General features: G+C 48.2%; 1 protein-coding gene across 1 annotated transcript in view; it reads right to left on the bottom strand.

Moving 5' to 3' along the window:
* The window catches only part of SMG5 (SMG5 nonsense mediated mRNA decay factor), a 28,510-nt gene that overhangs the window by 6,640 nt on the left and 1,542 nt on the right, over positions 1 to 20,328 (bottom strand). Inside the window, exons 2-16 of the mRNA XM_008570613.1 lie at positions 17,999 to 18,097; positions 17,358 to 17,481; positions 16,841 to 16,997; positions 13,928 to 14,017; positions 12,888 to 12,977; positions 12,117 to 12,195; positions 9,076 to 9,201; positions 8,909 to 8,977; positions 8,269 to 8,477; positions 7,446 to 7,583; positions 6,697 to 7,296; positions 5,077 to 5,252; positions 4,239 to 4,314; positions 3,299 to 3,474; positions 1,688 to 1,846 (exon numbers count right to left, since the gene is read on the bottom strand). Of these exons, the coding sequence (XP_008568835.1) occupies positions 1,688 to 1,846; positions 3,299 to 3,474; positions 4,239 to 4,314; positions 5,077 to 5,252; positions 6,697 to 7,296; positions 7,446 to 7,583; positions 8,269 to 8,477; positions 8,909 to 8,977; positions 9,076 to 9,201; positions 12,117 to 12,195; positions 12,888 to 12,977; positions 13,928 to 14,017; positions 16,841 to 16,997; positions 17,358 to 17,481; positions 17,999 to 18,097 (2,368 nt within the window). The remainder of the gene's footprint in view (positions 1 to 1,687; positions 1,847 to 3,298; positions 3,475 to 4,238; positions 4,315 to 5,076; positions 5,253 to 6,696; positions 7,297 to 7,445; positions 7,584 to 8,268; positions 8,478 to 8,908; positions 8,978 to 9,075; positions 9,202 to 12,116; positions 12,196 to 12,887; positions 12,978 to 13,927; positions 14,018 to 16,840; positions 16,998 to 17,357; positions 17,482 to 17,998; positions 18,098 to 20,328) is intronic.

Here is a 20,328-nt window from a genome sequence, read left to right as displayed (position 1 = left end):
GCCCAAAAAAAAAAAAAAAAAAAAAAAAGAAGGGTCCATAACCCAGGCAGACAGTAGAGTCCCAGAGAGTAGGTGCAGCAGCTCCTGGTGCCTACTACTTGGCCTGCAGAGAAGCTAAGTCCCTAAAGCAGCATAGAACAGCCAGGATAAGAACTTGGGCATCCAACTCTAGAGTCCTGGCTCTACCACTGACTATACCTTTGTGATCTTGGGAATGTTCCTGTCTTTCTACGTTTTCTCATCTATAAACGAGCATGCAAACACCCACCTCACAGGGCTGCCGTAAGGGTTAAATGAAATGTCATATGTAAACCAGGCATTGCACATAGAAAGCTCTCTCTAGAAACGACAGGAGATGGCAATATGACGATGACAATACTCCCGTTGTTGGGGGATAAGCCCTTTGTGGTGATGTCTGTGACTGAGGCAGATCAGGAGGCAGCCCCAGCAGGTAATAAAGCCTGTGGTGTCCAGCACCACATGAGAGGGGCTTGCAGGTCCTCCCTGCCCCCCAGGAGTAGTCTTCAGGAACTACAGAGGAAATGTCTGCAAAAACTCTAACATTTTTTGAAGCTGTGTAACTTCCCCATAATTATTTTTGTAACCCCTATCTTTTTCCCTATGGAATAGCAATAAAAGCTTTAAAACAAAAGGTTTGTTTTTAACAAAATGTGCTTGTTTTTAAGACAGCAAGGAAGGGAGTTTCTGGAGAGCCTGTGCCCCTTCGCAAACAAGCAGAACGTCCGCAGGAATGGGGGCTCAGAGAGGGTGCTGCTGGAAAGCTGCTGGCCTGGGGTAGGGAGGAAGGGAAGAACGTGGGGGAGGGAACTGGTTTGGAAGGAAGAAGAAACCCTGAGGCTTGCTGAGACATGCGGGTTGTACTTACTGTGCCAAACACTAACACCCAAAATGTACTGATGCCACTCTGCTCGGAGTGGACAACAGGCCCAGGACTGTGCAGTGCAGGCCCCACTGTGGAAACCAGATCGTTGCTCACAAAGTACCCCACAAGAGAAAGGACTGTCTTGTTCACTCTTGTAACCCTGGTGCTTAGAATACTGACATGTCTGGCACAGAACAGACTCTCAATAAATATTTGTAGAATAAATTATTGAATGGAAAAGAGATAACACAGGGCACTTCCTACTCTTTGGGCCCCTGTGGGATGGGATGATGTCCAATACCAAGAACGCTCCACTCCCTTTCATTCCTCAGTCTTCATCCCTCTTGAAGGGAAGGGAAAGGAAGGTAAAGGAAGATTTGCTGAGCATATACAAGCTTCACAAAACAATGTGCAAGGTACCTTATACATGCTATCATTCCATCTTCACAAAGTTAATTCTATTTATTCCCACATAACTGATAAGGAAACCAGCTTAGCAAGGTTAGGTGTCTCGCTCAAGTCACAGACCAGGAGGTGACAGACAGAGATGGCCCTCAACCCCAAGTCAGTCTGAACACAAGTCCTGAGGCATGCTGCCTCTGCTCGAAGCACCTCTCACTCTCTATCAGTCCCATCCCTCAGTACTTCCCAGATCCCCTTCAGGAGGCAAAGTGGGCCTCCCCTCTCCCTAGGCTTGGTTTCCCCAACCCCTATCACCATGCTGTTCAGGTGAGGACCACCAGTGTGTAAGAGCCTCTTGTGCTGGTTTCTCAGTGAGTCCTGGGAGCAGAAGGCCTGACTTACCATGCGGAACTGTGCCTGGGCCTGCTGCAGCAGGCTCTCCTGCTCCGACTGGGCAATGCTGACGAAGATGCCAACCTCTGGGTTGAACTGCAGGATGCTACCTTGCAGGCGGGCAATGAAGTGGCCAAAGCTGCGGATACAGCAGATGCGCACCACCGACTGTGGGGAGAAGACACAGGAGCCCAGCCCAGCTGAGCGTGGCCACTCTGGGCCCACCCTGCCGGCCAGGGCTCCCTCCCCACCTCCTGCCTCCCTGCTGACCCAGCCACTTCAGCCACTAGAGCTCCTTAGAAAGGCTTGTGGTCTGTGGGGTGGGAAAGAGGAGTGCCAAGGCCCAGAGCCTCTAGTTCCCAGGAAAGGAGTAAGCAAGTAGAGTAAAGAGACTCCTACGAGGATCAGAGAACCACAGCTCAGCTGAGAAGAAAGAGGGCACCAGGCTGGGAGTGAAGAGACCTGGGTTCTAATGCCAACACTCTTCTCCCGGTGCTTAGCTCCTCATGTGTAAAACAAGGGGACTGGACTAGATCAACCTTTTCCAACTTACTTTTTTGGTCATTAAAACCCTTCTTCTCCCTCAAATAAAAACCTTATCTAGAACCCTAAAATTTAAAACAGACTACAGCCAAGCTGCCCTGCTTGGAAAGGGAGGGAGCAGCTGGGGCGGGGGCAGAGGCTGGGGAGGATTGTCTGCTTGGCTTCCCTCTGCTGCCCCCCCGGTGGCCCAAATGGTGACACATTCAGGGGTAATAGTTGCTGAACTGACTGGGTAGCATGTTCCCTTCCAGCTCTAACTTTCTACAATTGTTTGATGTTCTGCTCAGAGAAAGCTTGGCCCAGAGTTAGAAAAGAGACTGAAGGGCCGGCCTGGTGGCGCATTGGAGAGTGCGCTGCTTGGGAGCGCGGCAGCGCTCCCGCCGAGGGTTCGGATCCCATGTAGAGACCGGTTCCCGCTCACTGGCTGAGTGCAGTGCAGACGCAACACAGAGGGTTGCGATCCCGTTGCCGGTCCCCGGTACGGGCGCGACACTGAGGGTTGCGATCCCGTTACCGGTCAGTAAAAAAGACAAAAAGGGAAAAAAAAAAAAAAAAGAAAAGAGACTGACAAGGGCTGGCCCGTGGCTCACTCGGGAGAGTGTGGTGCTGATAACACCAAGGCCATGGGATCCCTATATAGGGATGGCCCGTGGCTCCCTTGGGAGAGCGTGGTGCTGACAACACCAAGTCAAGGATTAAGATCCCCTTACTGGTCATCTTAAAAAAAAAAAAGAAAGAAAGAAAGAAAGAAAGAAAATAGACTGATAAAGATTTCGAAGTCCTAAAAATTAATTTGTTCTGCCTCTATAGAAGGTGGAGAAAGGGGAAGGGGAAGGGGGTTGTTCTATAACAGCAGAAACTACCAACAGACTTTTGGAAGGCCATGCTGCCATGGCAAGGAAAGAAAGCCAGACTGGCTCACTGAATAAAGATGCACAGCCTGGAGATCCAAGGACCCTCTCCCCGTATGGATGGGAAGGGGTGTCCTCACCCACCCACCCCCAGCCCTGAGCACATGCTTTGCTGTTGTGTATGAATAGCAAACAGAGCTTGAGGCATGAGAAATTATGTCATCACCTCCTCTAAGGTGCTGAGCAGAAGCCGATCTGTGTCAAAGTTAAAGCGTCTGTGGGCAGCCCGGAGGGGGGGCAGGTTCCGAAGTGCCATGTCTTCTGGGAGCAGCAAACTAGAGGGGAGGTCTGGCAGTTCACAACTTTCAAGAAGATCCTGGACCTCAGGACACAGCGCGAGGCCTGGACAGAAAGAGGGCATATCAGACCACCTGTCCCGTGGGAGCTCCCAGTCAGAGAAACATAGCCACTCCCTTTGGGAATGACAGGCTGATGAGACAGGACATACTTCTAAGACAGAAGGTGGGGAGAGATGGAGGGAGGGAAGGAAAGAGAGACAGACACACAAGGGCCAGTCAGGCAGAGCTCTAGGAGCCAGAGCTGGAAGAGTCAGAGGAGCAGAGCAGGGAGATGGAAGAACAAGGACAGCTCAGATCGAGAAAGCTCTCTGACGGAAGGGATAATCATACTAGTAGAGAAATGAGAGGAGGGGCTCTGGAGGAATGAACAGTCAGGCCTTGGTGAGTTTCAAGAGGTAGGAACAGGTGGCATTCTCTACATGTTCAGCTGGAAGGTGGTAGGAAAGGATGAGCCAGATGGACAGGCTCTGGAGGTCAAAGTCAGTTCTCAATGATCACAGGCATCAGTGTGACAGCAGCAAGTGGGCCTGGCTTCCAGGCTTCTCTCATTCTGCTCTTGCCCAGCCTACTGCCTTCCCCAGGGAGCACACTCCCTCACAGAGCAGGTCACCTGCCCACACTGGGGCAGTGTTGGAGTGAGAAACTGGAGAGGCCTAGACCACACAATGACTGCTGTGTGCTAGGGAAGCTGGGCAGTGAATACCATTAACCTCCTTACCCCAAGGGCCGGGTTAGCAGGAGAGGGATGGGCTTAGTGGGGACAAAGAAGGAGAGGGGAAGAGAGGGTAGTGCCAGGGACCCACTCACCAGACTCCTGGAGCTCGCCAGCAGCTGGCAACAGATTCAGCAACACAGACAGGCGGTTCCACAAACTCTGAGAGCTCTGGGAGAGAAATGGAAGAGGAGACCTCCAGCCAGGAACAGTGGTGGAGAATGGTAGCGGGCAAGAAAAGCACTGTACTTGGGGGATCTGGGGCTATGTTCAGAAGCCTAGAAGGGTTTAACAGAAAAACTAACAAAAGAGGCCATGGGGCTCACGATGGATATGGAAAATGGGGGGCTGGTCCATAAGGAATGAAGAACGGGGACTATGGAGCCCTGCTGAAATTCTTCACCAGATGAATGCTTTAAGAAATGAGAAGGTAGTGAGACCACAGGAAGGACTTTCTAGATCTTGGCAGTGGAAAAAGGTACAATTTTGGAGAAGGTGGCTTCTCCATGTCTAGCAGAAACCTTTTCTTTCAGCCCTCCATGTGCCTGTACTGCAACACCTCTCCAGGGATGTGGCCCAGCATCTCCATCTTCACCACATCTCCCTCAATGACTAATGACTAAGGAACGAGTTGTCTTCAGACATAAGCACACTCCTAAGGGTGTGCCTGGCCCGGACTTAAACTGTTTCACTTAGGGAAGGCAGAGACCCACAGGGAAGAGGGTCCATAGCAGGACAGGTGAGCAGGACCTTGAGGGCAAAGGTCATGCCTAATCCTTCCCTGTAAAACACATAAAAGCCCAGAACAGATAGGTACTCAGCAATACTGCCTGTCTTGGTCAGACCATCCGAGGGGATCCCAGGCCCCATGCTGGTTTATCCCTTCCTCAGCACCCTGGGACCTGACAAGGGCAGTGCGATGGAGTAACATACCTGTGCGCACACGATGATGAGGTCCGGGTTGGTCCGCAGCCAGTCCAGGAAGACTTTCACAGCAGGAAGCAAGCCTTCAGCCATCAGGACCTGCAGCTTCTCCTGGATACTGCGCTCATTCCGACAGGAGCGCCCACTAGACTCACTCCCCTCCGACTCAGAGCCGTCTTCAGAGACTGGGGGTGGGTGAGTGGAGGAGAGAGAACTGGGATGAACAACTAACAGGCACTTGGCAACAGGCCTCAGTTGTGTAGGGGGAGCATGCCCCCACCCCTCCTGAATTCATCAGGAGAATTTTGATATGAAAGTGGTAGGGAATTTACAGACCCCTGTCCAATTTTTCCAGGCCACTAACTGGTTGCTTTTAAACCAAGAGCGTGGTGCCTTTTAAATATGATTATTTCAGACTCATGCTAATATTTATGAAGAGCCTACTCTGTGCTGGAAAGCAGGGTAGACAGTCAGAAGGGAGCTGTAAAGGAGGGAGAAAAGGAAGGGATATAGAGTTAAAAGAACTACTTTCAGCTCCTAGATCTCTCGCTTTGTTAAGTCAGAACACTGGGCAGGTCACTTCACCTCTCTGAGCATCAATTTCCTAATTTCTTTCATTCATTCAGCCATTCAACATTTTCTAAGTCCCATTCATGTGCCTGGTACTGTGTTAGGTACCAGGGACACAGTAACAGACAAGACATATACTGTCCTGCCCTCAAGAAGTTCACAGTCTAGTTGGGGAGACAGGCAAATCAACAGAGAATCTCACCACAGTAGGAAAGGGCTGGCAGCTATAGAGGTGTAGATGGCTATAGGAGCCCACAGGAAGCAAATCTAACCTATAACCTGGCCTTGAAAGAGTCCCACAACAAGTGACTTTTCAGCTAAAATTGAGGGGACAACTAATGGGACAATTAAGAATTAGCTAAGTGACAGTCTCAGGGCAAGGGAAGAAAAGGATGTTCCAAACAGATGGTGCACCATGTACAAAAGTTTGGAGGTAAAAGACAGTATTTAGAGTAGGGATGACAACTGTTCTACCACAGGATTGCTATGAAAATTACATAAGACAACACGCTAGAACAGTTCAGCCTAATGTTTGGCATATAGTAAGCTCAATGAATGTTTGCTGCTACTCAACGGGTATTCCCTTTGCAGGGAAGATCCTCAGGAGAGAAGTCTCACTGTAATTCACCTGCCCTGGAGGGTGCCAGTTTTTCTAGGTTCCAGGAGCCCTGGAGGGACCTGGGATGGCATGAGGGGAAGACGCTGTTGCTGCAAGTGTCATGTGGAGAGGAAAGCCCCAAACCCTACTCAGGGCAGGGCAGTGCAAGAGAGGAGTAAGACCAAGAAATGGGTCAGGAGCTGGGAATGGGAGCAAGCAAGGTTCTTTCTTTCTTTTTTTTTTTTAAGATGACCAGTAAGGGGATCTTAATCCTTGACTTGGTGTTGTCAGCAAGTGATCCTCAGGAAAAGCTCATGGGCTACACACTGGCAGAAGGCCAAAGGTAAAGTAGCAAGGGTGGAAATGAGAGGTTGCTCACAGAGAGGAAAGTGGCCTCTCGCAGGTGAGTGCCTATGGCATGGAGGTTTGCACCAGAAGATGACAAAGAAAGGTCCAAATACCTGGCTCTGAGGACTTGTCCACATTTCCATTGACACAGGGGTTGTGGCTGCCCAAGGTGTGAGGTTTGGTGGTGGGCTGGAGGAGCAGGTTGCTGAAGGTTGGGGCCAGTCGGAAGCAGCGCTTGGTCTGGAACATCTGGGTGGACATGGCTTGGAGATTGCTGGCAATGCTAGCCTCACTGGGGCCCAGCGGACCATTGAGGGAATCGGGAGCCTCTGATCTGGCCCGAGGGGACTCCAGGGCTGGGGACCGTGTGCCCTCCTCATCCTCCATATCTTCCAAGTCTGATCGAGACTCCTGGCTATTCATTTCTGAGTCTGTCTCGGCATCAAAGGCCGTTCCCCCACCTTCAAGACTCTTGTCGGAGCCACTGTCTGAGCCCTCGCTGGCCTGGGCCGAGTCATGGCTTGAGTCCGATTCAAAGCCTTCACTCAGGTCACTGTCATCACCAGCTTTGGGTGGGTGGCGGCGGCGGCGGAGACAGGACAAGCGGGAGAACTTACGGCTCTTTCTGCCCTCCCCAGCTTGGGGTGCTGCAGGAGATGGCTCGGGATCTGGTTCCTCCTCTTTCTCCAGTGGTTCCTTGGAGTCTGGTTCATCTGTGGAAAGATGATGGTCAGGTGGAGCCTAGAGCCTGAAAGCTGGAATGTGCTCTCCAATGCCATCTCCCCCCTCAGTCTGTGGCCCCCTTTTTGTTCCCCATGCCCCACGCCAACCTTACCACAGTCACAACCTCCCCGTCTCCCACCTGTGCCATCGCTCTGGAAGGCTGGGACGGGGTTCTCGCCCTCTTCCAGCTCAGCCTGCAGCCGTATGTTGACATGATTGACGAGGTGGGAGAAGAGGGCCAGGGTGAAGGCAATGGCTGCACTGTACTGCTTGGATCCTGAAGCCAGGGAAGCCAGGCATTAGGGGCCCAGGGCCCTGACAAGGAGGAGGCACCATCAATTCCAACCCTTTCTCACCTCTTCCAAGGATCCAACTACCCTTCAAAGGTTCTTCTAAGTCAAAAAAGATATCCCAGAATCTCTGCACTATTATCTCTCCTATAATCTAGAAGGTTCCAGCTCACCCTGTGCTCCCTCATGTAAGCATATTCTCTTGTCCTATCTCATTCTCACTGGCTTTGAGGCTCCTCAACACACCCTAAGTGCCTTCACATCGTGCCCTGCCCTCCTTCCCTTCCTTCCAATTTTGCTGTATGCACACCTTTGCCAGAAAGGTTTCCAGAACTGCGTAAGTGCCCCTGATAGCAAGGTCTGAATTCTGCCTGGATCATCAGCTAAGTATCCTGACCTTTGTCTCTGTCTAGGTCCTGGCCAAGGGTGTGCGTGTTTGTGGGAGGGAGATGAGGAAGAGGGAAGGGAACAGGCTGCTGCCTTTGCTCATTCCCTAGGAGCTCCTTTAGGATAGGATTCCTTGGTCCTTACTCTACCACAGCCAAGCAGTGACACAGGTAGTGAAGGTGCTGCTTGTGGAAGGAAATTTATGATTAAGGAGCAGCAGAAAAGGGTAGTGAGGATCCAGAAGCCAGTGGGGGAGAAAAAAAAAAAAAACATGGGGAAGGTTACCTGCTCTCTTCAAGCTGTGCACACCCATAAGGCAAATGATGACCATTTGAAAGATGAGAAGGTCCGGGAGGAAAGCATATCCACTCTCATATTCCTCTTCATCCTCACTGGCCAGGCTGAGGTTGGGTGAGGAGGGCAGGTAGAAGAGACAGAGGTTGAAGTCCTCCAGGACTGACTGGCAAAGTGAGGTCAGCTCTGAGTCCACGGAGCTATGGAAGGGCAGGAGTAATAGGAGAGGTCAGTAATGGAGGCTGGGACAGGCAAAGAGTTGGGAATATGAGAGTCAGAGAAAAGACTAAGGGATCCTATGGGGGAGATTTCAGAGAGAGCAGCAAGGGGAGGGCAGTGCTGGACTGATCTCCAAATCAGACAAGAGAACATGGGAAGGGATGTGGGTGTGTTATTATTCAGTCACTCCTTCAACATCTATCAGGCACCCATTTTATGCTAGAGGGTGGGCTGCCAGGAGGATGGGCTTACAACCCTTGAGCGAGGGTTGCCAAGAAAAGACTAACTGGCTAGAGAATTTCCAACTGAGGGAAATTCAACAGTCCACTCCTTTCGAGTCCCACTCTGTAAGGGAGCCACCATGGTTAGGGATAACAGGACACAGCTCTTGCTCATATTCTTTTCTACTCACCTGCTTTTGGGCTGCAGGAGGCTTTGCAGGTACATAAAGTTCACCAACAACCTCTTAATGTCTTTACATCTGAAATGAGAAGGAAATGTTGAACAGCTCCAGAGTCCCTATGGTCCTACTGTACCAACTGCAGAAAGAGCCCCCTCTTGCCCGCAGGCCCCACTCACCGCTGTTTGCCGGGAGAGAGTTTCCGAGTCTCACACTTCTTCAGCTGGTGGTACATTTTGGCTGCTTTGTCATACAGCCGCTTGAGGTTCCCGTAGGCCCCCTCAAAGGACACTTCCGACTGGATGCTGAAGGAGATACAGAGGTGAGCTACTGAGTCTTGGCAAGGGGAGAGGAAGAGGGGGCAGATATCGCTCTGCTGGGACTTTAGGGAACAATGTTACTAGTAAATATAGGCGGCCCCAGCCTCACCTTTCATGTACATACTCAGGGTAAAAGACTCCTGTATAAAATACACACACCACACACAACTTCCAGATTAACCACAGCAAAGATGATGCCTTACTCTCCTCCATATCTAGAAAGGGGACAATTAATCCTATTCTCTGTTACAAATTTAACTTAGCTACCATCTCTGAAAGATATTATTCTTCACCTTTATTTAAGCTTAGAGCACCTTACAATAGGTAGAAATTAACAAGCATTTACTATGTGCACGACATTTACATACACCATTTCAGTTAATCCTCCCAACACTCAAACACAAATACGTACTGAGCACCCACTGTGCCAGCCACTGCACCCTAATATTACCCACACTTACAAATGAGGAAATGGAGCCTGAGAGCACAAGTATATGGGCCAAGATCACACAGCTGATACATGGTAGAGCTGAGTCTCCAACCCAGGTCCATTTCACTGCAAAACCGATGACCTTAACACTCTGTGACACTGTGTCTTTCATGTCTTGTTTATTAAACACTTTTTAATTATAAAAAGTGAGGTATAAAAAAGAAGAAATACATGTTTGTGGTGAATTAAAAATAGCCACAAGCTGGCTGGTTAGCTCAGCTGGTTACAGAGCTGTGCTGGTAACACGAGGGTCCAGGGTTCAATCCCTACACTAGAAAAAAAAAAAAAAAAAAAAAAAAGGCCACGAATTCTTTGATACTCCTTCCATTGTGAAGTAGGGTCTACATCTCTGTAGTGGGGGAGGAAAGGTTATGCAACTTCTCTGCCCAAGAGTATTGTAGAAGTGACTCTGCCAGTTTCCAGGGACAAACGTTAAGAAACTGGTACATGCTACTTCCAAGTCTCTTAGGGTCATTGTTCACTGTTGGAGTTTTGAGCCATTACATAAGAAATCCGCCTGCCCCGAGGAAGACACCACACAGAGGTGCTCATATGAGCCAATGCTCCAGATGTATTAGATCTCCAGATCTGCTGAATACCAATGACTGACCCTAGACAATGTCACTAGGAGAATTGCCCAGCTGAGCCCTGCCCACATGCCTAACCCACAAACCACAAGATAGAACAGTTTTAGAATAACAGGCCCTTAGGGGCTGGCCCATGGCTCACTCGGGAGAGTGCGGTGCTGATAACACCAAGGCCACGGGTTCGGATCCCATATAGGGATGGCCAGTTGCTCACTGGGTGAGCGTGGTGCTGACAACACCAAGTCAAGGGTAAAGATCCCCTTACCGGTCATCTTTAAAGGGGAAAAAAAAAAAAAAAGAATAACAGGCCCTTAGTGGGCACCTCCCAAACTTGGATATGCTTGGCTCTTTTGGAAGTGACCCACCCTAAATCATGCTTATGAGTGTGATGAGGAACCCAGGACAAGTAAGAGATCTGGAAGGCATTCGAGGAATGGGAAAGATGCAGAGAAAGGTTATAAACCCAATAATCATATTTAAGAATGCGAGTGTGTTGGGCCGGCCCGGTGGCGCACTGGATAGTGCGCCGCTTGGGAAGCGCAGCGGCGCTCCCGTCCGAGGGTTCGGATCCCACATACAGACCGGCTCCCGCTCACTGGCTGAGCGAGGCGCGGGAGCAACGCCAAGGCTTGCGATCCCGTTGCCGGTCCCCGGTCCGGTACGGGGGCAACACTGAGGGTTGCGATCCGTTGCCGGACACGGAAAAAAGACAAAAGACCAAAAAAAAAAAAAAAAAAAAGAATGCGAGTGTAGTGGTATAGGAGGCCGGCTTGCGCTGATCTAGAAAAAGAGAAGAGGCATCCTAAGAGTTAACACGTTGTTGATATAGGGAATAGGTTTCCTTGACCAGGTGAACACCAAGGATCATAGCAAATGGAATCATAAGGTAGATTTAAGTATTTTACTACTTTATACTTTAGTCTTTGACTACTATTTGTTTTTGTTTGTTTGTTTGTTTGTCTTTTTTGAGACCGGCTGCACCACGCTCAGCCAGTGAGCGCACTGGCCATCCCTATATAGGATCTGAACCCACGGCGGGAGCGCTGCTGCGCTTCTAGGGCCGCACTCTCCCGAGTGCGCCACGGGCTTGGCCCTTTGACTACTATTTGAATACACTTTAGTACGTGACCATCTTTAAACTATGAAGACCACCCTATTCCCTCTGTTTGAAGCCCTACTCACTACATAATCTCTCCTGAGAATGATTTGGCTTGAGGAGACTTTAGCCCTGATTAGATGTCAACAGTAAGTTTTCCAGTTTTCCTGGCAGTTTATTTCTCACTACAACTTAATCAATGGCATTTTGGTTTATCTATCAACCTCACATACAGTCGGTTAGGTGACTCAGTACCCTAAGCTTAATCAACTTTGGGTGCCCTGAAAAATTTTTTGTTCTAAGAGCTAGCATCAGACTCAGCAGAGCAGTGACCCATTCTGCTGCTAAGCTTGTCTCTCCATATTGTGTCATCACATTAAGACACTGAAGCTCTAGAATTCTAAGGTTCTTGTCAGAGGTCACTTTGGTAACATTTTATCAATCACATCAAATTTATCTCCTTCTTCAGGATGACAGCAACCCTGTATTTTGCATAAGATAGTAGATAGCTATTTTAGCTGCCCAAGTGCCTACAAATCCATGTGGCTATGTGAAAAGCTGCAGGACTGTGTCAAGGGTCTCACTGAGTGGAGGGACCCCTCAATCTTGGCATTCCCCTATTTATCTCAGCCAGGAGTTGGAGAGGGAAGGAAGGGACAACAGAAAACAAAGCGGAAATGGTATGGACATGAAAGCAGGGCTGGGGAAAGAGCTGGCAAATACTCACCACCGCAGGTAGCAGTACATGGCTTCCACATTATAGTACTTGCTGCCTGCAAGGGTGCCCAGCTGGTTGAAGGGCATTCCTGGAGAGAAAGAATTTATATAGTCTGAGGCCACAATATTCATTCAAAGCTATCAGGCCCAACCAACTAAGCATCAGAGAACTGATGGGGAGAACAGCTGGGTCTGCAGGTGATACTGGTGTGTTCGGTGATTAACAGCTTAACCTTGTTCCTCCAGGGGATTACTGACCTCTTCTCACTTCCTATCAGCCTGTTCCTGCCAGGTTTGCCAGGGGCTATCAGAATTGATGGGTTCTTCCACCCTGGCTCTTCTAAGGTTGATGGAACTCCATGGAGCCCTCTCTTTTATTTCAGCTCAGTTTTTCACTTCTGAGTGCTCTTTTCTACACAAATCCCCATCTCTCCCTGTAATGGAGTCTCTTCTCTTCTCTCAATGCATATCCTATGGGGGCAGCTGAAGTATGATCTCCTCCTCCTACAGAGACCTTAGGGACAGGGAAGCCATCTTCCCTCTTTCTTTTCTTCTGCCTCCCTCTTTCTTAGTCCAAAACTTTCCCATTTCTTTTCCCCTTCCACCACCTTCTGAATGTGTGTTACAAGGGAAAGAATGTATAACCAAGGTGAAGTATAAGAGAGCTGAGGGTGGGGAGGACTTTGGGAAAGTGAGGACAACCTGTCTGCTATCTCGACAATATCTTCTTCCTCGTGGAAAATGCGACTGGGTTGGGAGGCCCAAGTGGGCGCCAACTTACCAATCTGGGGAGCTACTGACAGGGCTTGGTAGTAAAATCTCTCAGCTAGCAGTTCGGTGTCTACACCAGCTAATTCATTCTGATATCGTGCTGTAAGAGAGAAAGGAGGAAGAGAAGCACAATGATTCCAATGCTTCAGAAAACACTCCCTCCACATCTGAGAGTCCACTCTGAGGAGCTGTTACCCACCCTAAGGCGCAGGTTACTGGGGTCTCTGGCACAGTCCTAACCCTATAAATGTTCAACTATCTCTTCCTTGCTGGTAGGTTCAAAATGTAAAGAATATTTAGTGTTTGCAAAGTACACAGGCTCTTTAACTGTCTTTTCCCAATGAAGGGGAGCTGCAGCATGTATAATTACTTGCAAAGACCTCTGATATTTGGTTCTGGAAAGTAACTGCTTGATTCTAGAGAGAAGACATTACTAATGACACTGTCTAATGTGAAACAGCTGACTCTCTCTACACACACTGCCCATGAGGGATCCAGGAGGGGGTGGGGGTAGGGACAGAAGGAGCCTCAGGCCAGTAAAAGAGAACACACCCAGCAGCCACACAACAGCAACCTAATGAGAAACCACTCTCTATCGGGACTAGGGACCCAGGGGCCATAAGCAAGAGAGTACTTTTTCATCCTTAGATACATTTGTCAGGCAAATAATCCTCCCTGAGATTGAACTTCAATTCCTGTCCTGCTGAAGTTCCTATTCAGCTAGGAGTTGATAAAGATAAAAGAAACCATCAAAGAAATAGAACAATAGCAAGTTAAAATCTCCTAACCCATTACTGAAAAAGAGTTATCCTGACTTTCTCAAAGCTCAAAGACATTTTCCCCTTTTCCCTGAATTCACTGATCCTCTCTGACTCACGGAAAGGCAGTGAAAAGAAGGGATCCCTGCAAGCAGACTGGAGGGAAAAAGTTATCACAGGCCAAACTATTTGTCCTGCTTTCCAATCATGTAAAGGGTGGAACCAAAAAATAAAGCAACCTGGGCCTGTCCTGTAGCCAAAAACAGAGAAAATGAAAGACGCAGATTCTTACACAAATCCCCCAGATACACCAGGCATCGGTGGCATGCCATCTGTGCCCAATCCATCTCCTTCCCTGAGGCAGACACTGGCTTCTTGCATCCTAAGAGAGAAAGAGAGAGATTTATGAACCTGTTCTTCTGCCCCCTACCTATGAGGAAACACCTCTCCAAGGAAGAGAAAGGAGATCAAGAATCCAGGGCCAGCCTCAAAACAATGTCTTCTAGGCAGAGAAGACACTCATTCAGGACATAGGTAGAGACAGCCTCACAGGTGGACACAGATAGGGACGCAAAGACTCACAGGTAGGATTCATTCACAGAACAGGAAGGAACTAGAAGAGGAGGGCTAAGGCCCTCAACCTAGGAAAGCACCCTGGAGGAAGGTCATCTGAAAGGTCATCATAGGAAGGCTTCCAGAAAGAAGGAAGAGATGAGGTTCAAGTGTCAGGAAGGTCGTGAGTACCCTGGGAAGGAGCTACCTACATAAAGGTAAAAGGTTTGGGTGAAGGGGCCGGCCCATGGCTCACTCAGGAGAGTGCGGTGCTGATAACACCAAGGCCGTGGGTTCGGATCCTATATAGGAATGACCAGTTAGCTCACTGGCTGAGCATGATGCTGACAACACCAAGTCAAGGGTTAAGATCTCTTTAAAAAAAAAAAAAAGGTTTGGGTGAAGATGGGAAACTAGCCTGCCCAGAAAGAATGAAATATGAATGAAGCAAAGGCAAATGCTCCTGGCTTCTGCCTAGGGAGGAGGAGGTCCACGGAAGAGAAGGTGGCCTACTGGAGAGTCTGCTCATGAAGGAGACAAGTGAGCTTGCCTTGCCTGAGGACTGGTTATGTGGCCAAAGCCAAATACACCCGAGCACTCACCTCTCCCTTCGCCCAGGCAAACTTGTAACTTCACTTCAGAGAGCTTGAGCTCTTGGAGAGGCAGTTTTCTCATGTTTCAGGTATTGGTCTAAATGTTCTACAATCCTCACAGCAACCCCACGAAACAGTTACTCTTATCATTCCCACTTTAAAGTTGAAGAAATCAAAATCACACAGCTGGTAAATGACAGAGCCAAGATTCAAAAGGCAGTCTGGCTCCAAAGACCACCCTCTTATCCACTCCACCTTACAGCCTCTCTCCTGACTGTGTAGCTCTCATTCTGAAAAGCACTTCCTAACGTTTTCTATAAATACCTCTTAGTTGGGGGTATTTATAGAATGGCAAAACATCAATGAAGAGAAAAACTAAAGTGGTCTGGGGAAATGACCCTTCGAAGTAATATTTATTTTGGGCTATGAAACCCTTTGGCTATCTATTAAAGCCTATGGACACCGTCTCAGAACAATGTATCTTTGTTTTTAAGTAATGTTTTAAATGCATAAAACACAGTTTCTCTGCTTCAGACCAAAGAATGCTGCCATGTGGTGGCAAGGACACAACCTCCATCTCTGACCGAGAATGTTTATGTTCTGCTGAGGGTAGGGAGCATAGACATGGGGGAGAAAAGGGGACATAGAGAGCAAGCAGAGTTGGGAGAAGGAGCTCTAAAGGGTGGCTGACCTGAGAGCCAAACCGTGGCTCACTTGGGAGAGTGTAGTGCTGATAGCACCAAGGCCATGGGTTCGGATCCTATATAGGGATGGCCAGTTAGCTCACTTGGGAGAGCGTGGTGCTGACAACACCAAGTCATGGGTTAAGATCCCCTTACCGGTCAGAAAAAAACTAAATTAATTAAATAGATAAATAGATAGATAGATAGATAGATAGATAGATAGATAGATAGATAAATAAATAAATAATGGGTGGCTGAAATGAAGAGAAAAATACCCATGGGCCAGCCCAGTGGCGCACTGGAGAGTGCGCTGCTTGGGAGTGCGGTGGCGCTCCTGCCGAGGGTTCGGATCCCATGTGGAGACCGGTTCCCGCTCACTGGCTGAGCGCGGTGCGGGCGCAACACCGAGGGTTGCGATCCCGTTACTGGTCGGTCAGTAAAAAAGACAAAAAGGAAAAAAAAAAAAAAGAAATCAGGCCTTTTCTTGGGAACAGACCTGTAGATGATCATTTTCTCTATCACTTCAGACTCTGCCCCATCTGCCCACCTTGGGGACTCTTTTCCAGTCTGGGGGTGGGAAGGGAGTAGGGGAAGCAGGTAGGGTATAACCAACTCAGATATACCTTTATGCCCTGAATTCCGTAGGCCCAGGTTTTTAAAAAAAAAAAAAAAAAAAAAAAGAAAGAAAAGGAGGTAAAACTATAGCTGCCAGTATATCAGTTGGCTGAAAAAGGATTTACACTGTCTTGAGGGACTGTCCACAATTTTCTCAACGTTTCTAAAGATTTCAATACTTTCATTAAGCACTGGGAAACAGTCTCTAAAGTCCAAAGAAACAGTACCAGGGCCGGCCCGGTGGCGCACTCGGTAGAGTGCGGGTGGCGCTCCCACCGAGGGTTCGGATCCCATATAGAGACCAGTCTGCTCACTGGTTGAGCGCGGTGCGGGCGCGACACTGAGGGTTGCGATCCCGCTACTGGTCACGAAAAAAGACAAAAAGAGAAAAAAACAAAACAAAACAAAGAAACAGTACAAGCCAAATTTAACTAGGAGAAGAAAAGAAATGTTACTAATACCATCTTCCAGTGCCAGAACTACCCTAGATCCTCTGTCCTCCCCCTGCCTCTGCATCAGTCCACAATCTCAGGCCTCTCCTTTTCCTTAAGATCTTTACCCTAACTCATATGCTTGTATGGATAAATTCAAACTTGATGAACCATCTGTAGGTCATGCTCGAACTCTTGCTGCCTGGCTGGATCACAAATTACACAAACCCCAAAGAATAAGAAGGCCACGACCAGCTGCCAAAAAAAAAAAAGGCCAGAGGTGAAGGCATGAGAACCCGTTCCTCAGGTCCACCTTTCAGGTTTCACTGACCTATGAGGGGATCTGTGACATGGGTCCAGTCAATGCAGCACTGCAGTTCGAGCTGGTAGTGGGACTGGATATACAGAAGGAGATGCTGGTAGAAGCCAATACCAGCAACCAGGTGTGTCCTGTAGGCACATTCCAAGGTGCTCCGGCTGTGAATGTGCTGGAGATTGGGAAAGGAAGGGGCTGGCTAAGCAATAAGCTCAGGGTACCACTCTCCCCTCGTGCACCCCGTCCATCTCACTGAGGAAATAAACATATCTTCTTGGCTCTGGAACTTCATCCACATCTCCTCTCACTCATGAGTTAACCCCGCACACTTAGATCTACCTTTCTGGTCTTCCTATCTGGAACCAGGTTCCCCTCCTTCTCTAATCGTAATTATGTCTGACTCCCTCCTTCCTTTCTGCCATCTCTTCCTTGGCTCTAACCACGCTCTGGGCCCACTTTCCTAGGTGTCTCTTCCTTCCTGAGCTTACCCTCTTAGACGAATTTCTTCCCAAGTTGTAGGACTTCCTCTTACCTTTTTGTTAGTCTTGATAAGCTGGATAACTTCATAGTATACCTTTCTCCACAGTAGCTCCTCAGCCTTCCTCCCATAGTCCACTGGGTGCAGGAACATAAGCTTGACGCAGAGCTCACGCAGCCTGGGAGGGTGCAGGGAGCATGAGAGAGACTGCCCATCCCTTGATGGGGACACAAGAATTGAGGGCAAGGAGGCATGTGCCAATACCCTCACCAACAAATCTCCATGCCTCCCAAGAGATATCCAGGGTCAATATAACCCTGGGCAACAGCAGTGTAGGAAGGCAGTGGAAACCCCAAAAGATAGAAGCAGGAAGCAGTTAGAATTTTAATAGCCTTCATTTTTACCCCTCCACCCCTCGCTTCCTTTTTCTCTGCCCTTTTATCCCCTTCATTATGCAGTACAGCCAATTCCCTTGACCCAGTGCCATTCTTATGGCACCAGTCTATTAATGTAGAAGCCGCAGATGGAGCAAAGGATCCTCATCTTCTCCCTTAGGAAGGCCAGTGACTTCACAGTCCATTATGGTACCATGAGATCAGAAGGTAAGAGAAAACATGAGTTTATATCTGACAGGGTTTATGGTGAAGATGGGCAGGGAAATGGTAAGGTTCTGTGGTTTAGAGTCTCCAGCTTACTTGTTCCTCAGGCTAATGTTCTCTGGTTTGAACACTTCTTGATAAGCGGTTTTGTTGCAAAGGATGAGGTCAAGTCGATGCACAGCCTCCACCACAGCCCTGCAGGGACAGGCAAACAGCCCCTGAGCCATGTGCATGGCCCACCCGGAATGCTGGGATACTGAATCTAGAGGAAAAACTAAAGAATTAGGGGTGGGGAGATCAGGAGAAGGCTGCAGGCTGAACTCTGTACAAAACAGAATGAACACAGTCTTCATCCTGATACAACCCCCCCCCCCCTGCCCTGGGGGACATTTAGCAGTAACGAAGACACTTTCAGTTGTCACAACTGGGGGGAGAAGCAGTTTGCTACTAGCATTTAGTGGGTGCTGCTAGACATCCGACAATACACAGGACAGCCCACCACAATAAATAATTACCTGCCCAAAATGTCAATACTGTCAAGTCAGAGAAACTCTGTGATGTGGGAAAGTAGATTCTCCCAATGGAAAGAGCACAGCTGTAATGCCAGGAAGAAAATCTAGGGTTTGAACCCGGGCTGTGTCTTACTAACTTCGTGACTTTGGGCAAATTACCTAACCTTTTAAAGCCTTAGTTACCACATCAATAAAAATGGAGATAATAATAGCATCTACCTCAGAGAACTATGTAAGTATTAAATGAAATAATTTACATACAGCTTTGGTACATGGTAAGCATTCAATAAATAATGGTGGAATGAATGCATTATTATTGTGCAAGGGCTTATTATCTCTGACATAAAGGAAAGGCACTCCTAGTATAAAATTCTGTTTTGAAATTGTGAAGCACAGGAAAGCAAGAGAGGACTCCTGAGCTGTACAGTCATAAGGTCCCCTGATTCTGCTCAAGGAACTGTTTGTTCAACATCGTGGTTGAGAGTGTAAGTTCTGGAACCAGACTGCCTGAGTTCAAATTCTAGCTCTACTTCTTACCAGCTATGTGGTCCTGGGAGAAAAATCTCTAACTTCCTTATGTCTCAGTTCACCCAACTACAAAATGGGAATGATATTATCACCTAGCTTGTAAAGATTAAATTAGCTAATATGTAAAGCCACTCATGACAGTGCCTGGTATATAGTCTCCACCCTTCCTTTTTTTTTTTCTTTTTCTGGTGGCTGTCGGGTACAGGGATCCCAACCCTTGCCTTTGGTGTTATCAGCACCATGCTCTAATCAAGTGAGCTAACTGTCCAGCCCTCTATCCTTGTTATAACGCTGAGGGGTAGACTCCAGACAATGAGAGGTAAGCCTATCATCACAGAAAAAAAAAAAAAAAAGACAGCCACAGACACTCTACAATGGATGACCAAGAAGTCCCAGAGGTAGGTGATATCTCTGGAAGGGCAAAAACCCAGAGGACAACAGGCAGCAGCTGTGAGAACAGGTGAATCAGGCACAGTTGTGGACACAAAAGCAAACGAAAAAACTAGGCGTGATAATTCCCAGAAAAAATCAAGATGTGCTCCTGGGCCAGGAAAAGAGGGCCACAGCAGAGTGGCACCTTGTGGTGGTAGTGGCTCAGGTGGTACAACACTAAAAGCTGTCCTGTACAGGACAAAATGACTGCCAGCACTCAACTGAGTGAGTGGGATGGTAATCAAGGCCTTCTCAAAGGCAATCTTGAGAGCTCAGCATTTCTCCAAATACCTTCTGGGCTGCCCAGAAATGGTAGCCAACCCCTTACAGCCAGCCTGGCCTTTGATGCCAGGGACAGCATCAGTGATTTACTCCTAGCCTAGTCCCCAGGACAGGGCTTCTAATTTCAGTGCCATGGACAGATCAAACAGGAATGTGTCTATTTTTATGGACAGGTTCCAGAGCTCCCCTTACATTCTCAATCCAAAAATGATTAATAACCACTACTCTAGGAAGTTCTAATTGAAATGCTTAAATCTAAGAGAGCTCAGCACTTTCTTCTCCCTTCCCCGTAAGACCATAAGCTCCTCCACTAAACTATAACTTCCTCTAGAACAAAAACTACAAAAACTAGTCTTGTGTCTCATTCACTATTATAACCCCAGACCTAACAGTGTTAAAGAGATAAATGTTTTTAAAAACAAATAACTAATTGGTCTACTTAATTAATTGGTGTTTCTGTCCCTTCCAACGTCCCTTCTCCTGCCTTTTCTGCTGACTGGCTTAAGACATTTCAGAATTTCATATCTGTAAACAGCTAGGTGTGGAAGTTTCCCAAATTTACTGAAGCTTGGAGTGATAGGCCCATAGTCTAACAACACATTTCTCTTGGGCAGAGAAATCAGACCTCAAATTTCCAATCTGCTCAAAGCCAACAACACACAATTATAGGCA

The sequence above is a fragment of the Galeopterus variegatus genome, unplaced genomic scaffold (genome assembly GCF_000696425.1).
Source record: "Galeopterus variegatus unplaced genomic scaffold, G_variegatus-3.0.2 Scaffold33, whole genome shotgun sequence".
Classification (NCBI taxonomy): domain Eukaryota; kingdom Metazoa; phylum Chordata; class Mammalia; order Dermoptera; family Cynocephalidae; genus Galeopterus; species Galeopterus variegatus.
The sequence above is the reverse complement of the archived record's forward strand: the minus strand, read 5'-3'. Positions and strand labels throughout refer to the sequence as shown.